General features: G+C 36.9%; 2 protein-coding genes across 2 annotated transcripts; both read left to right on the top strand.

Moving 5' to 3' along the window:
• Positions 1-4900: 4900 nt before the first annotated feature.
• Positions 4901-5649, top strand: LOC134824573 (alpha/beta-tubulin-N-acetyltransferase 9-like). Its single transcript, XM_063836482.1, has one exon. The coding sequence runs from the start codon at positions 4901-4903 to the stop codon at positions 5486-5488; it is 588 nt and encodes a 195-aa protein (XP_063692552.1). The 3' UTR covers positions 5489-5649.
• Positions 5650-7933: 2284 nt separating this feature from the next.
• LOC134824363 (phosphatidylinositol 4-kinase beta-like) lies at positions 7934-10641 on the top strand. The gene is made up of 3 exons (XM_063836255.1): positions 7934-8419; positions 8600-8812; positions 9005-10641. Exons 1-3 carry the CDS (start codon positions 8017-8019, stop codon positions 10384-10386), a joined length of 1998 nt encoding a protein of 665 aa, XP_063692325.1. The 5' UTR covers positions 7934-8016; the 3' UTR covers positions 10387-10641.
• Positions 10642-10773: the final 132 nt, after the last annotated feature.

Genomic DNA, 10773 nt, shown 5'->3' on the forward strand with positions numbered 1-10773 from the left:
TGTCAGAGGATGTTATATGGTCGTTTAGAACTGTCCAGAGGTACTTAATTAAATGGGTTTTAAACACGGATGGCCTTGAGATTTCCCTTAATTCATAAGGGAGTTTATTCCAAAGAATGTGTGCTCTGTAAAAGTAAGACTTAGATATGCCTGAACATCTGGTCTGGCTTGACGTAAGGTTTTGTGGAACTTGAGGAGAAATGTCACTAATCATACTGAGATCGTCTAGATGTGATCGCCTTAACCTACTTCCCATGAAACGTCGTAAGTAAGGTGGAAATGTCACAACTGACATGTCATAAAAAATATTATGAAAATATAATATATCCTTGTAATCAAACCTTACCGAGAGTGGAAGGATATTTAGTTCCTTACACGCTATGAAATACCTTTTTTTGTCCCTAAGGCTCAAGTAAATATCATTAAGGATCCACTTGATACCTCTTTTTTGTATCGATTCAAGTTTCTCCACCGAGGTTTCTGAATGAGGCCGCCAGACAATTGTGCAGTGTTCGAAATGACTTCTAACCTGAGATAGATAGAAGGCCCGACGTTTTTTAGTGTTCTTGGTGAAGTAACATGTTCTTTTTAGAAGGCCTAACCTCTGACTAGCCTTAGAGTATATCATATCACAGTGATGTGACCAATCTAACTTACTATTGATATGTACTCCAAGATCTTTTTCAATGTCTGTGTATTCGATAGCCGTTTCATTCATTGAGTACACAAAATTAACACTACGATTCATAGAATATGCTCGGGTAATAGAAAGAACGTGACTTTTTGAAGGGTGAAACACCATCTTATTATGATGAGCCCAATTTTGAAGACTGTTAATATCCCGCTGGAGCAGCCAATGGTCATCCTGGGACGTGATTCTACGCCATATTTTTGTATCATCAGCATACATGGTTATATTTGTTTCCGGTGACAAATCCTCTGTAATGTCATTAAGAAAAAGTATAAATAAAGTAGGCCCTAAAATTGAGCCCTGGGGTACACCTGATCTAACCTGACAGGGAGCAGACATTTTATTTCCAATGACAACCCTTTGGTATCTGAAGGAAAAAAAACAGGAAGTTGTCGTCTGTTGGAAAATAAATAAAATATCTAGTATATAAATTAGAATATAAAATAACATTCGGTCAATGTGTCGTCAATATCATAATAAATATAAGTAGACATCCGATAATAAACTTTTTACATCCAGTACAACCCAAGATGTCAGCCGACGCGACTTACAAAAATAAAAAAAGCTAGCATGTTATGTTCATTGTTCATAGTTTTTCTAACGAGCATACTTAGCACTTAGGCTGTACGGAAATAGCTTTAATTCTACGTCATATTAAAAACGTTACATCATTTTTGAGATACAAAAATAAATTTTAAAATAAATAACTCTTTTGCTGCTTAGGCGCGGCACCGCGCTTGACCCACATGCTATACAGTGTGTAGCAACACATCGCTGAAAACAGAAGATGAGGGAGCTATAACATATAAGCGGTGCGCCGCGCCTAAACCTAAAACCATAATGCTCGACAAGGAAGCCGACCCTACTTATTTGTCAGGCTGACCCACCTGATAACCATAATACAAGATCAACCAAAATTTTTAACATGATTACTCCAAAAATTAGAATGGATGACTTTACCATGAGTGTGATGTGTTTGCGGGGAAAGCTAAAACGTGCACTATTAAATAATCAACACAGCCACGCCCCGCTTGATTGGACAATCAAAGATTTTGACTGCAACAATATTGTCTTCGAAAGATCACTACTTGCTGGTCACACACATGTCAGCGAAATTCCCCTAGTCTAGTGTTTTCCAAGTCTTGTTCTGTGAGTAAAGTATGTGTGAGAAAGTCTTTAATAAAATAAAATGAATGTATATTTTTGAATTTTTAACATTTAATTTGATAATGCAGTATAAAGAAATTTTTAATTAGCACTGTATAGTTTAAGATATTTATATTAGCTTATTATAACCATTGATACAACGACCATAATTTTTCAACAGCTCTCCAATATCCATTTTAAAGTTGCATCTTATATCCTCAAACTACACAATTTAAACTTAGGCATATATATAGTGTAGACTTTCTGTCACAACAAGACTGTAACCCATAGTAACAAACACAAACAGAACCCCTAACGTCTGCTAACAATTTTCTTCTGATCCTCATATGAGCCCTGTCTCTAAAAACTCAACTGAACTAGCGTTTTGGTGTGTGCAAAAGCTTTCAGGCACGCACATTACCTGCCCCGTTAGTTGCCTGTCCCTTCAAAATCAAACTAACAGTCAAGGACAAAAAGTCATACACCAAATGAGCATTATATTTTTATAAATTGTTTTACATCTCTTTACTCTGTAAAATGTGCTAAAAATTAAATTTCTTGTTTCATTCATAAACTTTAAATATTGTCAAGATATTAAACGAGTTTTGCAAAATAATATAGCATGCTGACTTCGTAGGATATTACAATTATACTAGTGCCAGTTCCAAATGTGAGTCAGCGCTTCAACCAAAAGCAGTTGGCAAAAGGAGCCAGTTGCCTGCAAGATCAGTTAAACAAAAATTTCAGTTAAACAAAAATTTCAATTTTATGCCATTTATTACAGATTAAACAAGTTTACAATAAATCAATTTGATATTTAACGGAATCCTAATTCAATGTGCAGTATGGTTGTCACTCTTTAAATAGATTAGATATAGGTTGACGGGGCAAAGAGCTTTACTAGCACCCGATTTACCACTTTTGGAGCACAAACTCAAACCTAAAACCGGCCAAGCACAAAGATATGTTATCGCCACGATTGGGTGGATTGATTCCCAGAATATTTATCAGCACGCGGCACTAATAATATGAAGTTCATTATCGAATTTTAGATATGCCCTGGATCGTTTAACACATATATAAAAGGTTATTAATGTTTGGTTGGTATAAATCGATATTAATCAATTATTTAAAATAGTATTTGTGTTTGTTATTATTAACTATTGAGTTGCGTTCGATTTAAATAGTAAAACACTACTACAATACATTTCACAAAACAAAACGACGGGGACACAGAAAGGAGAAGGACAACACATCACACGGACGGAAACTGCTGCTGTTGACAAGTATCTGATTATATTAATTATGGGTCTCTTGTTCATTAAAATAAGTGTGATCATACTTATTTATTATTGATATTGTTTATTTATTATTGATATTGTTTGATTGTGCCGTAAAAATAAATATTTGTTTTATTAAATAAATATTTGTTTTATTAATGTTTCTAATGAAGTTTTAGTAAGAATTGAAGGAGCCAGTTATGTCAGTAATAAAGAGAAACAAAACAATTATCTTTGGTTCCATCCTTATAAGGATGGAACCAAAGATAAAACGTTTCTTTGCCACATAAATGTGGCAAAGAAACGTTTTATAAATCTTTATTCCACTGGGAAGTTTTTAAAATAGGATAATGTTTTTGATAAAATTGTTTTTAAATATTGTATTTGATAAATAATTAATGTTGGTGGGGAAATATTTATTATATATTTTTTCACACAGTGCAATGATATTTTGTAGACATGTGTGATGATGTGATGTCATACATTTTACTTACTTACTTACTTACTTACTTAAATTTGTAGTAGTAGTAGTAAATCTTTCAAAGTACGAAATATCTCTTTAAAAGAGCATCCTAGGCACCTTATAGATATCAAAACGCATAAAAAAGAAAACAAAAAACATCAACCATCTTCTAACTTCTTCCACTCCTCCCTATCTAAAGCTAAAAATCTAAGGTCTTCGAAATCAGTCAAATTCTTAAGTCTAATATCAAGATTTCTACTAGTCAAGTCTTTTCTAATAACATCTAATAAGTTTAAACATGGTCTACCCCGTCTCCCTTCCAAAAAAATATCAGAATTTATAGCAAATAACATAGAGGTGTATGCTGGTGAGTCTTCCTGTCCTCTTAAGATATGTCCTAACATTCTCCATCGAAACTTAGAGACTCTCACAGACAAGGGAGTGACATAACAACGAGCATAGAGTGCCTCATTAGAAATAACCCCAGTAGGCCATCAGATGTTGAGGATTCTTCGGAGGTGTTTGCGATGAGCAATATCAAGTTCATTCAACGAAGCTAGTGGTGCAGCCCAGGAGTTGCAGTTGTAGAGTAGAATAGAGACTACTTGTGCCTCGTAGATTTTGATCTTCCTTTGGACTGAAATCTTGCTCTTCATCCAAACTTTCTGAAATTTACTAAAGGCAACATTACCAAGGAATATTCGATTCTTGATATCCGTAACAGTGCACATCAACGATCCTAAAGTTTTGTTAGAGCGCCACTCTTCATCACCTCTATACACTTTTCCAACAATCACCTTGCGTTTAACAGTGGGTTTAGGATCTGCTAAATAAAAATGGACAAATTCAGTCTTGGAAGAATTGATGTGAAGGTCCCACTGCTGGAATATATCTTTAGCGATAGGAAGCATTTCTTTGAGTGGAGCAAGTTCAGTGTTATTAAAGTCAATATCATCAGAGTATCCTGTTTCGAGTGGCATGAATTCTTCTGAGATAGGAGGATTAGGGATTGGATGATTCACTGGGTAAGGTGTTGATGATACTTGGGAGAGTACAGATCTGAGGTGAATAAGTGCAGCGGCTTCAACAACAGTAAATAGACTTAAATTTGTCACTAAGTAAATTACTGAATTTGCTGGCAATGTTTTTTGATTCATTTATTAATTAATTAATTGTTATAATTTAGTATTTGAATTGATTCATGGCTTTTAGGGAGGTATCGAATATAAATCCATGCCATTGTCCTTTATTATACTAATATTCACTCTTAAGACTTAATTACATTTTAGCATAACCACAATTGTGACTGAATTAGACAGAATGAAACTCAATAGAAGTACCATGATCCTTGGTGAAACCATTTCTCTTGTTCCGTATTGTAAACATCATGTTGAAAAGTATCATATGTGGATGCAAGACAAAGATCTACAGCTTCTTACTGCTTCTGAACCCCTATCACTGAGCGAAGAATACCAAATGCAATTATCATGGCAAACGGATGAAGACAAGTTAACTTTTGTTGCCATCAGTGGTAGCTCAATTCCCCAAACTGTGGAAGAAGAAGTTTCCAGGATGATTGGTGACATCAATTTGTTTTTTATATTCTCGCCAGACATTGCTGAAATCAATATGATGGTGGCTGAAAATAAATTTAGAAGAGGTGGGTATGGTACGGAAATACTTAACTTGATGATGAGCTATGCTGTAGATCAACTGAACATTACTAAATTTTCTGCAAAAATAACTAATTCTAATCGACCAAGCATGAATTTTTTCCAAAAGAACACATTTAGCTTGGAATCTGTTTGCGAAGTTTTTCAAGAAACTAATTTCGAACTCCCTGCCACTGAGGTAACATCATTCAAATATAGACAAATTGTATACCCATTTTATCAGCCAGAAATTTAAATCTTTTATTTAACCCATTTAACATGATATTATTTGTATTTAAAACCTCCCATATCTAAGTTACCTATCTAACAGACAGCAGTACGTTTTAGTTTTAGGTGAGGGATCTGATAAACTACCTGTTATTTGTGGAGTACCACAATGTAGTGTTTTAGGACCGCTACTGTTTATAATTTATATAAACTAGCAGGAACCCGTCTAACCCTAAAATGGTGTCAAGACTGAAGAGACTAAAACAATTATTACCTATTTAATTCGCGTTTTTGACACCACTTGGGGTACCAAATTTTGGGCTCTAAAACTCCTATTTCTTGGCCTATTTTTTATTTTTTCATGCTGATTTCGAGGCCATTAAAGCATTTGACCCAGTCAAAAAAGATTCAGTTGTATATCTTTGACGGTTTTTGAAGAAATTCGCGTTAAAGTTGATGCCGTGGTGTCAGTAAAATGGCAAAGATTAATATATATACAGGGTGGCCCATAAGTGACTACCCACACGCAACCTCTTAATAACTCACGTAATTCGTCTCCAAATTGCACCAAAATTTCAGAGATTATAGATATGGGTCAAACTTAGATTTCCTGAAAGTTTCGTAAGCCACGCCCAATTACAGTGGGCGTGGCGTGACACTCCCTCTTTTTCACTATTGTCATCATAAAATGAGAACGCTTTAAGCTAAGAACTCAAATTTTTTTGCACACATTTGGCTTGATAATTGAAAACTTTTCCAAAAGTTTCAAGTTCATTGGTTAAAATATGGCTGAGTTATGACCATTTTAAAATCCATCGGATATGTGATCCGAGCACTCAGTCAGTGATATTTGCACTCAATTAGTGATCTCGTCACCCAATCTGATCAAGAGTAAGGCGTTAGCGTGTATTAATGAGGTTCATTAGGCTTTGATTGGATACCGATGATGACTTTGCTAGAAAGGAAAACACACATTTTTAGGATTAATCAAAGTATGGATCCACATTCTGCTTCGACAGGAATGTGTTGGCGAAATCTATCCTCGATTGGAAATCACGGTCCAAAAGTTTGTGTTTCTTTGTGATTCGGTAGGCCCGGTTAGAAAGGTCTTGCTTTAGCATTCGCTGAATGGTTGTTCTGCTGATGTCTAAGGCAGGAGCTCGTTTCCGGGTTGTGTCCATCACGTCACCAACAACCATCGTGATGTTTTCTACAGTCCTCGAAGTTCGTCTTCTGCCGACTCTTCGCCGATCGTGTGCAGAAAACGTAAACTTGATCTTGTGATGAATGTCAAAGCAGCTTTTCCGGCAAGGGGGTGGTCGGTTGAATTTCATCTGAAATTGTCGTTTAATCTGAGGGTAGAACACCCCATTTTCTTTCTTCAGGTAGACGAACAATCGTTGTACTGCAGTAAAGGGAGGATAGTGAACCATTTTCGATGATTCAATGGATGGTTCATTCCTTTTTATTGATTGTAAGGAACCTGTGACTAGCAGGGCTAACAAGCCCTTAAATGGTGACACCACCATAAATTCGTGTGATAGCGTTTTAGGTGCTGTCAGCTGTATAGGCTGGCCCACATGCAACCAATCAAGCGGTGCATGTGAGCCAAATAGGCCATTAACCAAGTGACGAGATCACTGACTGAGTGCTCGGATCACGTATCCGATGAGTTTTGAAATGGTCATAACTCAGCCATATTTTAACCAATGAACTTGAAACTTTGGGAAAAGTTTTCAATTATCAAGCCAAAATGTGTGCAAAAAAATTTGAGTTCTTAGCTTAAAGCGTTCTCATTTTATGAAGACAATAGTGAAAAAGAGGGAGTGTCACGCCACGCCCACTGTAATTGGGCGTGGCTTACGAAACTTTCAGGAAATCTAAGTTTGACCCATATCTATAATCTCTGAAATTTTGGTGCAATTTGGAGACGAATTACGTGAGTTATTAAGAGGTTGCGTGTGGGTAGTCACTTATGGGCCACCCTGTATATATATCGTCTCGCTTTATATATAGTAAGATGATATCTATCTAGTATCTTTGTTTCACACAATATAATAGAGCATAAGTTTTGTGGTTTATCTACTGGGCTTAGAGTTTGTGTTTAAGCTACCAAATTTTATTATTATTATTATAACTTATCAGACCTAGGAAAATTTATACTTTTCGCTGATGACACCAATATATCGACAAATCGATAAGTCGACAAATCTGTCCAGAATCTCTACCAAAAAGCAAATACTATAATGAATTCTGTTTACAATTATATGAAATGTTGTACTTCAAGTTTTGTTTTACTTAATATTTTCATTATCAATTGCATGTTTAAATGATGCCCAATGCCCAATTAAACATACAAGTTAGGGAAATACATTATATGCTGTAATGGATGAGTCCAGATCATTGAATTATCATCAGAAAATACGATGTTTGTTATCTATTTATTTGTAGGCATTTTCAATCAAGCCATTTGTTTCAGGACTTTAGCAATGTTCAGCCATACAGCCAAGATGTAAAGGGTCTGAAAACTCAAAAGCTGTTTGCTGTTCTGATTCCATGTCCACGGATGGGTTATTCCGGCTTCTTGAATCAGAACACTGTGATGCTTACTACACAATTTACTACCTATTCCATTCCAAAAGCAATGAAGTCAGGGAATTCTTAGGAACAAAGCTATTTAATCTATCAGAAACTGAACTGGAGTTTTTCCTACCCCAACTGCTACATCTGTACATCAACTATTCTTTTGTTGCGGACCATATTCACTCCTATCTCCTTTGTCGCTGCTTGAATGATGATATTTTTGCTTTAAAAACGGTTTGGTGGTTGAAGTCATGCAGTCAAGACGAATGGATGAACCCTGATGCAAAGCGTAGAGGACTCAGATTATTGGACATTATTATATCAAACGACATGAAATCTAAAAAGGGGACTAGTCCTGGAAAGTCATCTTCACCAGGTATTTGAAGTAATAAATTAGAAGTTTTCAATGTTTGTGTTTCACCTATAGCTCAATATTCCTTTTTTAATAATAGCAGATTACTTAATCAAGGAATTGGTCAGGGGGAATTTGGTCAGGGGTTTGAAGTTTTGCTGTAAATCTAAAATATCTCTAACAGGACAATCCAACCCTTTTCAGGAGCATCACTACTGAACCTATCTGAAACAGAAACCTTAAAAAGAAGCAGTTCAACTCACTCCCTCTCCATATCACCAACTCAACCCCACGTGACAACCACGCCCAAGTTCGTGCGGACACATTCCAGATCCAGATCAGATGACAGTGGTCTGATAAACTTCATACCTATTTTGAGAAGTGCCAGCACCCAACACTTGTCCGATTTAGCATCAGGTGATTTGTCGTTTTACAATTTACATGTTGGTTGTTTTCCCTGGCTTAGAATCATAGACTTTAATTGCAGTTTCGAAATTTGTTTATCATCAATAAGATCAATTGATTAAATTCGATACATCTGATTAAATTAGATACATCTGATTCGATACATCTGATTAAATTAATTAATTAATTAAATTAAATGTGCAGGCGGAGCATTTGAACTGGACTGCTCAAACTGTCTAAACTCCTCCACCTTCTGGTCGTGTAGAAGTCACGTGCCTCGGTTGACAGTCCTACAGAACTTTGTCCAATCCTTCCTAAACATATGTGACAAACTCGGACCACTGGCAACCAAAGAGGACAAAATGAACAAGTTACACGCCGAACTGGGCATCATAAATCTCAACCTTCCAGCTCGAGTTAAAATCCCCACAATCGGTGCCAAACACTACGACATAGTTCGAATTCCACCAAACCAAGGAATCGTACTAAACTCAAAAGAAAGGATCCCATATATGGTAAACATAGAGTATGTAGAACGGCACAGCTCTGACTCCCCACTCCCAGCGCGGTGTACCAGAAACAACGACCCTGCCACGCCCCTAAAAACAGATAACGACCCATTTCAAACAATATCCGCTGCTTCAATCCGGAACAATCTCTCAACCCAATCAGAAAGTGAATGCCCCAAGTTTTCTTACGATAATAGTGATCCGTCAGCTAGCAGGTTAAAGGAACAATGGGAACTGACAGTTCAGCGAACAAAGCAGTTCTCCCCATACGGCCATCTACCTGGCTGGAATCTCCACTCGTGTATCGTTAAATGTGGGGATGATTTGCGGCAGGAAGTGGTGGCGTACCAGTTGCTGAAGCAGTTCCAGAAAGTATGGCTGGAGGAGAAACTAGAGCTGTGGCTGTACCCGTACTCGGTAGTAGTGGTCAGTGAGGATTGTGGGTTTATTGAACTCATACCAAACACTGTTTCCATTCATCAGGTTAAGAAACAGAGTAAGCTATCCCTCCTGGGTTATTTTATCCAGGAGTTTGGTTCAGTCACCTCCCAATCCTTCCTTACTGCTCAGAAAAACTTTGTTCACAGCCTGGCTGCGTACTCTCTCTTTTGTTACTTCATCCAAGTGAAGGACAGGCACAACGGCAATATACTGATAGACAACCAAGGTCACATAATTCACATAGACTACGGGTTTATGTTGTCTCATTCCCCGGGCCGGAACATAGGGTTTGAGAACTCCCCTTTCAAGTTGACCGAGGAACACGTCGAGGTGCTGGGCGGACAAGACAGTGATTTATTCAACTACTTCAAACAGCTGCTCCTCAAAGGATTCCTAGCTGCTCGGAAACATTTCGAGCGGATTAAGTTGATTGTTGAGGTTATGCAGTTGGGGTCACAGTGGCCGTGTTTCAACCGCCGTGCTGCAACGGTACACGATCTGCAGAATAGGTTCTTTTTGAACCTGACGGAGGAACAGTTGTCTAAACAGATTGATGGTATGATTTATCAAGCTCTGCGGTCTCTGACTACTAAGTTGTATGATAATTATCAGTATTTTACTGGTGGTATACTGTGAGGATTTAGCAGGATTTAGCTGGATTTATCAGGAGAATGGTAGGAGTGTCACAGAATCTTGAGAAATGTCACAGAATGTTACGAATTCTGCAGAGAGCTGATTTTGCAGAATTTCTATCGTCCGATTGTGTATTATAATAGTTGAAACCGTCTTTTGGTTACGCATTGTAAATGAAATAGACTAGTATTTTTTGGTTATTTTTGTACATGTTTATTTTATGTGGCTGCGCTACTTCAACTATTTTAGAGCAGAGATGTTTATTGATTGGTAAAGTTGATAAGATTTTGCGTTTTCTACTTGATATATTGTATAGCATTCTTGGCATAGTTCCATTGAGTGAATAGTTGAGACTACGCATAGAGAATTTACAAATAGTTGAGACTACGT

Source organism: Bolinopsis microptera, chromosome 12, assembly GCF_026151205.1.
Source record: "Bolinopsis microptera isolate Bmic1 chromosome 12, MBARI_Bmic_1.0, whole genome shotgun sequence".
Classification (NCBI taxonomy): domain Eukaryota; kingdom Metazoa; phylum Ctenophora; class Tentaculata; order Lobata; family Bolinopsidae; genus Bolinopsis; species Bolinopsis microptera.